We start from the raw sequence: 12,625 nt of genomic DNA on the forward strand, positions 1-12,625 counted from the left end.
AGGAACTAGAGATAAAAATGCATTAGGGCTAGACACAGTCCCTGCCCTGAACAAGCTTGCACCTTTCTTGGCTTCTTCCCATTTATACTCACTGATTTGAGTCTGTAATTCCTCAGATTTATTAAACCTGTAGTTGCAGTTCTATGCAAGACTAAAGACAGAGAACCTCTCCTCCGGGATCAGTTGTCATAAAAGTATTACCTAGGCCTCAGGACTCCCTAGTTCCAGCATCTGGGGTTCCAGTGCTAGCACTTAGTGTTCTGGAGGGTTCTGTTGCCAGAGTCTCCATCTTCTGCCTAAATTTCAGGACCAAGAGAGAGGCTGAGCTACACAGCCCCTCCTACATTCAAGGAGCATGTGACAAATGAAAAAACCGGAGCTGAAATATCCAGTGAACCCAGCAAACCGTGAGTTCTTTTCATTTGTCCTGTGTGCACTTTTACTCCTGCAACTTTAATTGGAAACACGTCATTTAGGAAACAAGTGAGTGTTGGCACTTTAGAGTCCTTCTAGCATCATCAGAGAAGATGAAGTTCAGTCCTTGATCAAATTCAACTTCATCCCTTAAAAATGGAAAACAAGTTTCTCTCTGGCCTCAGAGGAAAGAAAAATAAAGCCCCTTACCTTATTTGAAGGCATTTCATTCTATTTTTCTTTATATTTTTATCCTCTGGATCATAATTCATTTATACTTCTGTTTGACACTTGGAATCCACATTTCATAAGATTACCCCCCACGCGTACCAAGATTACTAACTCCTCCTCTAACTTCCTTTTATATCTGTGACAGCCCAATTCTAAATCCCCATAACACAGCAGTTTCTACTTCTCTTTTTATGTTTAATGTTTCTATCAGTACGATTTCTTTCAACAAAGCCATGATTACAACTAAACTCATTGGCCTATGCATGCATACCTAGCAGTGCACACATTATGACCAGCAGTACCATGCAAGTGGAAGAGCCACCCAAGTCTCCTGAGAAAATGTGGTCCAGAGATGAAGATTTTCAACAGAGAAGCTCATTGGAGTGTGCTCAGAAGGCCACGGAGCTTCGGTAAGAGTGTGGCATCCCATGCCTCAAACCACAATGAACTGAGGGAGTGAGAGGTTCTCATTTGCACTTTTCTCTATCTCAGCGAAAAAGAGAATGTTTGGGATTAAGTTTGATCTGAGGAGTAAACCTGGAGTCTCTAGTGGGCTAAGAAATTGGTTAATTTAAAGGGGATGCTTATATGTAATAGAAGATATGCTGATTCACTCCACACAAGGTAAACTATTTCATCTGCATCACCAAATAGGGGTTCTCAGTCCTCAATGTGCATCAGTCAGTCACTGGAGAAATTTTAGAACCACAGATGTCTGGACCCCACCACAACAATTCCCTTTTAATTATTTGGGGGTGGAATCCAGGTGATGTAATTTTTTTTTTAATTGAACTTTAGATGAAGGTTTATAGAACAACCTAGCTTCTCATCAAACAATTAGTACACACATTGTTGTATGACATTGGTTAACAACTCCACAACATGTCAACACTCTCCCTTCTCAACCCTGAGCCCCCTATTACCAGCTTTCCTGTTCCCTCCTGCCTTCCATTCCTTGCCCCAGGGCTGGTGCACCCCTTTAGTTTTGTTTTGTTCCAGGGGTCTGTTCAATTTTTGGCTGAACGATGAACCTCAGGAGTGGCCTCATTACTGAGCTGAAAGTGTGTCTGGGGGCCATACTCTCAGGGTTTCTCCAGTCTCTGCCAGGCCAGCAAGTCTGGCCTTTCTGTCTGAGTTAGAATTTTGTTCTACATTTTTCTCCAGCTCTGTCCAGGACCCTCTGTTGTGATCCCTGTCAGTCAGAGCAGTCAGTGGTGGCAGCCGGGCACCATCTCGTTGTACTGGATTCAGTCTGGTGGAGGCCATGGTAGATGTGGTCCATTAGTCTTTTGGACTGATCTTTCCCTTGTGTCTTGAGTTTTCTTCGTTCTTCCTTGCTCCCAAAGGGGTGAGACTAGCAGAGTATCCTAGATGGCTGCTCACAAGCTTTTAAGACCCCAGATGCTACTCACCAAAGTAGAATGTAGAACATTTTCTTTATAAGCCCCGTTATGCCAGTTGAGCCAGATGTTCCCTAAGACCATGGTCCGCACAACCCTCAGCCCAGCAATCCAGTCCCTCAGGGAGTTCAGATGTATCTATGGAGCCACCATGGTCTTGCCTTGTACAGGCTGTGCTGGCCTCCCCAGCATTGTGTACTGTCTTAGCCTTCGCCAAAGTTACTGCTTATCTATTGCCTTTTAAGTGTTTTTCCATCCCCAGGCCAAGTGATGTAATTTTAAAGGTATCTTCAGGTGATTCTAATGAGCAGGTAGGACTGGGAATCACTGAGATAGAGTGCAAGGAGCCCAAATCATCCCTGATACCTTTCAAATGATAAAGAAAAAATGATTTCCTATGTTCAAAACTTATAATCCTCCTTTGTGTCCTCCATCTCTACCCATGCCTCCCAGGTTTCTCTAAGGAAGCAAGGCTCAGACCCAACCAAACTTAGCAAGGTTTATGGGAAACTGTGAGCATTGTAATTGAAAAATAGCTATTATGTTTTCTCAGAACAGAGTCTCAGTTTGATGATCTATCAAATCTCAGCTGGTGTGGTAGGAAATGGGAGAGAGGAGATTGTTTACCAGAGTGTACACGCACTTCCTAGTTCTGGTGTGTTGTTGGGGAGAGGGGAAGGCAAGAGGGACGTCTCCTTATTGGTGCAGAGTGGAGGGGAAAAGGGCTTACCTCTGTACTTTCACAGAGTATTTTAGCAACTTCTTTCTACAGAGCTTCCATTAGGGAGAATGTAGAGCTGATTCGACTTAAGAAGCTCTTACATGAAAAGAATGCCTCATTGTTAGCGACAAAAACACAGCTCGCAGAAGTTCAAGAGGTGAGTTGCCATCAGCTGTGCTTTCTTGGAGGGGGGAAAGAACCCCAGCTAGTTAAGAGATTAGTGTTTCTTGTTCCATTTTACATATGGGAAACCATAATCCAGAGATACTAAATTACTTGTCCAAGGTCACACAACTTTTAGGTAATATTCAAATCCAAGCCTTGCAATTCAGAGCCTGTTCTTTCCTATTATTTCCTGTGATTTCTCTGTTAGGAAGAAGGCTCAAGCCCTGCCCACAAAGTGGAATTAAGTGGAGTTAATGCTCGTCAGGATTAAGGTCCCAGCCAAGGACCACAATTAGAATATAATGAAATTGAGAAGCCAAGAGCAAAACAGGGGAAGGGAAGGAAATTAGCATTTACTGAGCACTTTCTTTTGCTGGACTCTGTCCTAGATTTTTTACATTCCTGATCTCATTTAAGCCTGACAACAAACCTCAAGGTAAATACATGTAACGGATGTGGGAACTGAGCCTCAAAGAAGTTAAGTAATTTTCTCAAGCCATAAAAATAGTCAAGGGCAGAGCAGGATTTGAGTCCGGGTTTATCTGGTACCCAGGCTCTTGTTCTTTCGTTGTTACCAACACAGTAGAAACCCGCATCAGGATAGTGAGATAGAGCATCAAATGTCTATGCTATAAGTTAGCACCATTTTTCTTCTTCTTTTTCCTTTTTCCCCTGAATAAATATTGAGTGTCAGGAACTGTGCAAAACACTGGGATTGAAAGATTACAAAGATACCTAAAATGGCTTCTGCCTTCAAGGAACTTACAAAAGTAAGAGGACAGCTTGTAAATAAATACAAGTACCAGTTGCCATCCAGTGGTTCGGATTCGTGGTGACCCCATGGGTGTCAGAATGGAACTGTGCTCCGCAGGGTGTTCAGTAGCTGATAGTTCATAAGCAGACCACCAGAACTTTCCCTGAAGGCACCTTGGGTGGACTGGAACCTCCAACCTTTTGGTTAGCAGCCAAGCTTGTTAACTGTTTATACCACCCAGGAACTCCCAGTAGGTTAGAGATGACCGTATTATTTGTATTTTTCTGAAATTTTCAAATTTCAAAATATTACAAAACCACAAGGAAAGGTCATTCTGGCAGGAGAATAAATGATAGGTTGGCTGAGTCAAGACTGGAAGCAGAGACATCAGGAAGAGGATTACTGCAGTGACCCGAGGGAGAGAACACCAGGGCCCCAACTAAGGCTGTGACAGGGACCTGGTGAGAAAGGGACCATATTGAGAGATATCCAGGAAGTAGAAACACAAACTTGGTCACCCCAGGGGAGTGAGTGAGGGAAAATGAGAAATGAAAAATGACTCCTGGGTTCCTAGCTTGGGTGATTAGATGATGGTGGCGCCATTCACTGATACTGGATCTGGCTACATTTAGCACTGCCCCCAATGTATCTGTTCTGATAAGGGTTAAAGGCATCTTTACAAGGCCAGTCTCCAAGCCTGTGTCTTGTAGAGAACTGTGCATATGCTTATATTCTTTTAATTTGGTTAATTTTGGTAACACTGAAAAAACATGGAAATATGGGAAGGAACGTAATTTAAAGTTGTATTAGTAAATGGCTATTTTTGTGGAATTAGATTTTTTGTTAAAAATTTATGTCTCAATTGCATTACAGGAAGAAAGTAAGAAAGCCACTCAAATTGGAATTTACTTATCTGTGTTAATGTTTTTTTTTGTTTTTTTTTTTAGTGTTAATGGCAGGAAACAGTAGTAGAGACAATCTAAGATGGTGGATAATCACCCACAGTTTTTTTTTTTTTAATGTAGGATACACATTTTGTGTTTCTTTAGCAATTTACCTCTCTAGTTGTGCTTTCTTACACATATACTGAAGCGAATTTGCATTCCCTTAGCAGTAAAATATGGTGGTCAATAGCACAGGCTTTGGAGTCATACAGGTTGAGTTAATGTTCTACGTCCAGGGTCCTGTCTACGGAAATAGCACCTTTGGCAATTAGTTTTAAATTGCTGAATGATCTCTCACAGCTGGCGATGGAAGCTGTGATGGCCAGTAGAAACTGCTCATTACTGCCCCCTCCTCAAGTGGTGCCCAGGGCACACGCCATACCCGCCATACCTTAATTGCACCTCTGTCTTCCTTTGCTTCTTGGTAGCTATCCTCAGCAAGTGACTTAGCTCTCTGAGCTGCTTAAGTTTAGATAATAATACCTACCTCTCAGATTTGCTATAAGGATTAAATAAGATAATTTATGTGAAGCAATTATGACGATGGTAAGGTAACATAATGAAGCACATAGTAACATATAATGTAACACACAGTAACTGCTCAACAAATGGCAGCTGCTGTCGTTAGGATGATTATTTGTTTCTCTTTCTAAAACTGCAGAGAGTCCTTTCTGAAACATGCTGAGTAACAGCATTTCGTTTGAGACAAAACTTTTTCTTATATAATCCATTAAGTGCAATACAAATGTGAATAATGGACTGTTCATCATTTTTTACAGGGATGATGTAATGTATTACATTCGCAGACTATCTGGCCAACTAGGGTAGGGTACTGGTAGTAATTAGTAAAACAAGTACACACAAATTAACTTGATTTATGGAAAGTATTTATAATGTTTTTAAAATACATATTTAAGCATTTATGTTATAGAGATAAATAAACTCAAGCATAAATATCAAATGGATAAATCAGCAGAATAATATTTATTTATCTTTTCCAGGCATATGAAACCATGCTCCAGAAGGTACATAACAAATCCTTGAATCTCTGTTTGTTAGTAATTAGAGCAATCAAACCCAAATATATTCATAGTCATCTCCAAGTGACATACCACCAGAATTTAGCCAACTAAATCAAAGTTATTATGTCATATGCTTTCTATTAAGACAAATGATACTGTTATTATCAGGAGATACTCATTGTACTATTTCCATAAAAATTGAATATGAGATCTGAGTTGAGAAATATTTGGAATAGTATTTTTCAGCCCATTGCCTTGGAGAACTGTAGATTTGCTTAAAAATTCCCAAGAGTATTCTTCTAGCATGTGTGAAGTGGTGGGATAGAACAAAGTTGCAACAGATCTTCTCTGGAGTTATTAAATATTTGGCCCTATTCAGCCCTGTAATTGGGTTGCAGTTGCAGAGGTGGGGCTGAGAGAATGTCCGTGATTAAGGGTCACTAAGGCAGAGGTTTGTTGTGATCTATAGGATTTTCATTGGATAATTTCAGATGTAGATTGCCAGGCCTTTCTTCCTAGTCTATTTTAGTCTGGAACCTCCACTAAAACCTGTCCACTATGGGTGAACCTGCTGGTGTTTGAAATATGGGTGGCATAGCTTCCAGCATCACAGTAACTCACAAGCCACCACAGTACAACCAACTGACAAATGTGTGATGGTAACAGATGGCCAGTGAAGATGAAAGAAACCCTCAATGTGATAGGTTGACACAACAGCTGCAACAATGGACTCAAACATCATGAAGATGGTGCAGGACCAGGCAACATCTTGTTCTGTTATGTCTAAGGTTGCCATGAGTTGGAGCTGACTCGATGGCAACTATCAACAGCAAAGCAACAACAAATCCAAGTTCCTAGAATAGCCAGCCACAGCTGTTCCTCACTAGAGAAATAATACAGCCCACCAGAGAGACAATGCAGTCCACCAGAAATACAGTCACTTAACTTCTAGAATCATCTGATCACACATCATTTTCCCAGGTGCAAAGGGAGGAATATATCATCATAAAAAGCACCAATAGCTTAGAAAGTTAAGACAGCTTTTAAAGGTGGCATCTAACTTAGAAAAAAAAAAAAAATAGAACTAGGGCTTAATTTGAACCTTGGAAAAATCGGGCTCCAATAGTGAATTATAATTGCCCAGGGTGGAAAATCACCACTAACTAGGGAAACTATACTTCCAGAGAAATGCTAGCATGAAAAGCAAAGTCAATTTACAGTGCAAAGACAATGGAATATTAACCAAAGTTGTTGGTTGTGACATCTAAAGAATCCTAGGGTTACTGGTATCTTGAGACCACCCTTTGCTGAGTGATATAACCATTTCTAGAATGTCCTTCCATTTGTCTTAGAATCAGGGAATCCTGAGTGTAGCCCATGATGCCCTCCTTGGTCAAGTAAATGAGCTCAGGGCAGAGCTGAAGGAGGAGAGCAAAAAGGCTGTGAGCTTGAAGACCCAGCTGGAAGATGTAGCCATCCTGCAGGTGACTCTGAAGGAGGTAATTACCATAATAATTAAACGATTCCATCAGTTATAAATTAAAATTCCAGCTGAGAGATGTTAAGATGTATATCTTGGCAAGAGTGCAATATAGGTATTTCGTTTTTACAACTGAGAAAAATGAGGCTCCAAGTGGTTAAATAATCTTGTCCAGATGACACCATTAGAGGGAAAGCTGGGTTTCATAGTTAGGTCTACCTTCCAAAGCCTTTGCTCTTTCAAAATGTACCATTTCTTCCCTAACAGTAGAAATCCAGGCACCGTGAAAACTTGCATCAGAGCATCTTCATTAATTCCACCAAAAGTTTCCACCCAACATTCAGTTGGTTCAGTTCTCTGTAGTTGAATGGTTCCTCACTCTCCCCAGCACAGACATGGGAGATGAACATAAAAAGCTCCTGCCCTACCCCCTCATTGCTGCAGGAAAGGGAAGAACCTGTGCAGGGCAATTGATTTTAAAGTTATCTCAGGCACTCTACCGTCGTTCTTAGTTTCAGGAGAGAGTCGAAGATCTGGAAAAAGAACGAAAATTGCTGAATGACAGTTATAACAAACTCTTAGAAAAGTGAGTATCAAGTTTGATTCTTAGGGCATTATTTGCTACAGAAGACAAAAAATTAAAAAAAAAAGACATAGAAAAATGCCTTTTGATTTTTAAAAAATAATATTTAGTATTGATAAGGGTATGGGGAAAACAGTATTCAATATTATTAGTGATAATATAAGTTGGTATAGTCTTTTTACAATTTGACAATATCTCCCAGAATGTTAAGTATGCATGTCTTTTGTACTAAAAAAAACTAGCAAGTCCATTTTTTAAATCAATACTAAAGAAATCCTCCTATGTATATGCAAAGATATCTGTATAAGAACGTTAACAACCCATTGTTTGTTAAAAAAAAAAAAAAGGAAACCACCCAAATTCCCATTGATAGGGGTTTGATTAAATCATGTTGCATCCCTACAATGAAATTCTATGCAGCTGTTAAAAATGAAATACATCTACATGTCTAAGATATATTTATTATTAAAGAAAAAAAGCAAGTTGCAGAAGAATATGTTAATGCTGATCTAATTTATATTGTTATATGTGGACCCACGAATTGTTCCTGAGGTTAATTCTGGAGATATGAAGGGTTTGGGGGATGGCAGAAGGGCATCTTCACTTTTATTTTATATACCTCTATATTATTTCAATTTTTTACAAGGAGCATATATTCATGTATGTCTTTTGTAATTAAAAACATCTGAAAGGTTTAAAAATTAAAAGTGCCTTCTGATACAGTTAATGTCAGTTTTAGGGGGCAGATGGGGGAAGTTATGTGAGAGTATCATGGGAACAAATGATGCTCTTCAACTCAGTGAAACAAAGTGATGTGGGGGTATATCTACTTGGAGAACCCCCTGCGACAAACATTACTATTGTCCTGTTCCCTATATCACTCAGAACATCGTCTTCTGGGGTCATCATGTGATGTATAGTCAGGAAGTGTCAAGCAATCTTAATACTAGTCTAAGCAAGTTGTTCTCAAACCACATTTATTAAAATGATAAATAAGAAAAAGACAGAAACAGAAATAAATCAATACCTCTTCATTTGTGTAAATAATCAAGAATTAGCTGTGTATGTTTTATACTCAAAATGAGTGTGCCCTGTCAGCTAAATTCTGTGGGGTGCAGAGTTGCTGTTGTTGTTATTTGCCATCAGGTTGATTCTGACTCCTGGTGACCCCATGTGTTACAGAGTAGAACTGCTCCATGGGTTTTTTTTTTTTTTTTTGGTTGTAATCTTAATAGAAGCAGAAAGCCAGGCCTTTTGTTCCATGATACTTCTGGGTGGGTTGGGACCAAAGTGGAATGCAAACTGTTTGCATCACCTAGGGACCTTGAGGTGCAGGGTACAGTTATTGAAAAGTCTAGTCCTGCCCTCTGGTCTAATTTAATCTAGTTCAAAGGCAAGTATTCTCTAAAGTAGCCATTGGTGAAGGCAAACAGAGGAATAAAGCAAAGAGGAATATTTTGTCCATTATTTCCGATCTTGCAGACCTGAGAATGTCTTGGTACACAGTTCCCTGCCTAAAGAAAGCTATCATGCAGGACACGTTCCTTTGGAAATAGATATGACTTGGGATATTTGTTCAGTGGAATACTTGAGACCTAAACAGAATATTGAGCAACCTGTCAATAGGACCCAAAAGTTCCAAGGCAGTTGGTAAATGACAGTTACAGATAAAGCAGGGGCAGAAAAAAAACATGTAGGGGAATGAGTGATGAACTAGGCCCAGGAGATGCTGAAACTGTATAATAAAGACATCGTATCACATACCTTCGCGTGTCCATCTGACAGCTCTCCCCTGCCTCCTTGTTCACTTCCCATTTTCAGCATGTTGGACAGCAGTGCTCTCCCTCACTGGGGCAGTGAGCTCATAGGAGAACAGCTACAGGATAAAGTCTCTCAGTTGCAGGATCAGCTGAACGCTGAGCTGGAAGAGAAGAGAAAAATCTTACTTCAGTTGAACAGAGAGAAAGGTAGGTTGGGCCTTGAAGAGTTCTCTCAAATGTGGCATTCTCTTTGTGGAGGATGGGAACTTGGGCCACCATTTCCCTACTCTCCACACTTGATCCTATTCTTAACCCTATGGGTCATAGGTAACTAGAATAAGAACACTGGAAATGAGATCATATGTACTGTGAGGAAAACGTGTCACCTACCTAATGTGTATGCTTTTCCCTGTGTAATTTCTTTCCATTTTAGGGAATGCCAATTTTTAATTTATTATGTTTTTAAATGTTTATATTATTTATTGAAAGTACTGAAAATTAATTCCTCTGCCTTTTATCATTCTCAATCAGTGTAGAGGTGACTGGGAGCTGTCTTTTCTGAGCACTGGATATCTGAAAATGAGATGCAAATTAATTACTATTCTTGGTTACCACTACCATCCCCCCTTCCCCAACTTAACTCTGGAATCACAGGAGACAGTTATTCTGGAGATTTTAAAATAGTCTAAGAAAAGACCTTCATCTGAATTCTTTTAGCCTGCCTGGATCTTGATATTTAGTTTTATCAAATTTATATTACATCATATTCTAGTATATTCAAATAGGAGGGTGAGGGAAAAGGAAAATGACATCCAAGAAAAACAGAGGCAGGAAACATAAGAGGATAAATCTTAGAAGTACACACTAAGAACCCTGTGGTATGTATGAAGTACAAGTGAAATCTTGTAAGGACCTTAGCAGTAATCTAATCTAACCCCTTCTCTAATACATGGGTTCCCACACACTAAAAACAGATTATCTTCTTTCTGTGAAACACACACACACGTGCACGCGCACACACACACACGCACACACACACACACACACTGAAATGACCACCCTCTCTCCAGGTCAGAGTAGGTGTGGAGACAGGTGCTATAAAGAACCAGGACCCTAGAAGTCAGAATGGAATGGGAACAGAGTTGGTAAAATGCTCGTATGGATGGTGCTGTCAAGAGTTGGACTATCCCAGTTAGCCAAGTGGCTCTGTTGTTCTCCCCTCCACTCTAAGTTTGTAGTGCAAGAGTCAACTCATTTTATTGAACCAATAGGCTAGAACTCCTTTGTAGAAATAAGAGAAAATTGCTTCTCTAAGGGCAAATTTATAAAATGAAGGAAGCATTAGTGGGAAAATTTAATTCACATTTGATTCAACTCTGGTTACTGGATTATTTTTTTCCCCAGCCCAAAACCAGGATCTGAAGCTTGAAGTCACCAACTTGCTTCTGAAGCATCAACAGGAAGTAGAGAGCCTCCAAAAGGAAAACACAATTTCCCAATCTCCTGGAGGGCGATCAGAACCAGCCACTCACCCAGCTCTGTTCCAAGAGGCTCCTCAGATAGAGGTAAGAGCCTCTTTAAACAAACAAGGCCACTCCATAGAGAGAACTCTGGCAAATATTCCTGGAAAAGGTGAAGGGATTAGAAAAATAACTGAATAATATTTTGACTGGATTGAGGACAATATTTGGAGGGATCTGAGAAGGCTGAGAATAGAGATATCTTCATGAGCGCCATACTTTTTTCCCACCCTTTACAGCTCATATAATTTAGAATCTTTTTTCAGATGAGGACTTGAAATGAGATCTGCTGAAGAGCCAACAGCCAATTAGAGCCTATATGCCCTTCCTTCAATGCTGCTACTGAACACGAAGAACTAGGGAAGAGAGCACTTGTGAAGTAATACAAGTCCTCGTTTATGTTTTGGAGTAAATTCTGCTGCTGGCATCTTATCTACTACTAACAACTTCTTTATGCGGAACAGTTATTACTGTACCTATCATATTTATACTCCCTTTTACTAATGCTTTTCCCCCTATAGCCCTATGAATCAAGAAACCAAGAAGAACAGAAGCTGTCCCAGATGTTAAGTGAATTGCAAGCATCGCATGCAGAGACCACATTGGAGCTAGACAAGACTAGAGACATGCTTCTTCTGCAGCGCAAAATCAGCGAGTGTTATAAGGTACAAGAAAAAATGGTATAGGAAAGGGATGGATAAATGGGCACATGGGAGCCACTTATAAGACTGAGAACGAAGCAAGGGTTCATTTCCAGGGTTAGTGCAAGGTGATATGCTGTCCTGTACAAACACAAACACAGAAGGTGCTGTTCTTTGAAGAACTTGAGGACTCCCCCAAACCCATGGCACCTTGGCAATAGAAGCCAATGAAGGGGCCAGCTAATGAAAATGACAGGTGTGGAGCTTCTGGGGTCACTTTTTGTCAGTCCCATAGTACCCTATGGCACTAATAGCACAACTGGTCCTGGAGGGGTCAGTAAGGAACCCAAGGTTTTCTAGTAGATGAATCTGCCCTGCTAAAGTGATAGCAGAGTCTCCTTTACCCAGCAAGTACTACTTTTCATCTGGGCTCTTTAGATCTGGGTCCCTGAGATAGAAAATCTCAGACATTATTTTGTTTCAGGAGGAGCTGGAGGCGTTGATAACAAAAGCTGATAATGAAAAGAAAGATAACCAAGAGAAACTGGAGAGGTTGAATCAACTGCTAGACCTCAAGAAAGATCGTATCAAGCAGCTGGAAGGTATTTTAAGAAGCCACGGCCTTCCAACATCTGGCAAGTCTTAGTACATTGTTATCCTCGTCTTAGGACCTTTCACACAGCTAACACATGTATTTCTCTTTGTGTACCCATTTAAGGACTACCGCTTAGAACTTGGCATGTGACTTATTCCTCTCGTTCTTCTCGGTCCTACCATCTTTGTTGTTTTAACCCGCAGTTTTAGCAACTTCTCTTCTTCCGTCACGTCAATGTGTTTCTCTGATTTCTACGGAGAGTTTCACTAGGGATCAGCAATTGCTTCAGTGAGTTAATTCTGTTTTGAGAATGAGCCTCACTGTCAGCCCTTGAGTGATATAACTATACTCTGTTGAGATTGTTTCCTTAACTCAGATCTATAAAGCAGTTTTTG

At 40.3% G+C, this 12,625-nt stretch overlaps 1 protein-coding gene across 1 annotated transcript in view; it reads left to right on the plus strand.

Annotated features, from left to right (window-relative positions):
- RPGRIP1 (RPGR interacting protein 1) overlaps nucleotides 1–12,625 on the plus strand; it is a 53,813-nt gene that overhangs the window by 13,343 nt on the left and 27,845 nt on the right. The window contains 11 exon segments of the mRNA XM_064292273.1: nucleotides 308–406; nucleotides 838–911; nucleotides 913–1,055; nucleotides 2,818–2,923; nucleotides 5,631–5,654; nucleotides 7,004–7,150; nucleotides 7,644–7,717; nucleotides 9,536–9,681; nucleotides 10,879–11,039; nucleotides 11,516–11,659; nucleotides 12,120–12,270. Coding sequence (XP_064148343.1) covers nucleotides 308–406; nucleotides 838–911; nucleotides 913–1,055; nucleotides 2,818–2,923; nucleotides 5,631–5,654; nucleotides 7,004–7,150; nucleotides 7,644–7,717; nucleotides 9,536–9,681; nucleotides 10,879–11,039; nucleotides 11,516–11,659; nucleotides 12,120–12,270 — 1,269 coding nt within the window.

Source organism: Loxodonta africana, chromosome 10 (genome assembly GCF_030014295.1).
Source record: "Loxodonta africana isolate mLoxAfr1 chromosome 10, mLoxAfr1.hap2, whole genome shotgun sequence".
NCBI lineage: Eukaryota > Metazoa > Chordata > Mammalia > Proboscidea > Elephantidae > Loxodonta > Loxodonta africana.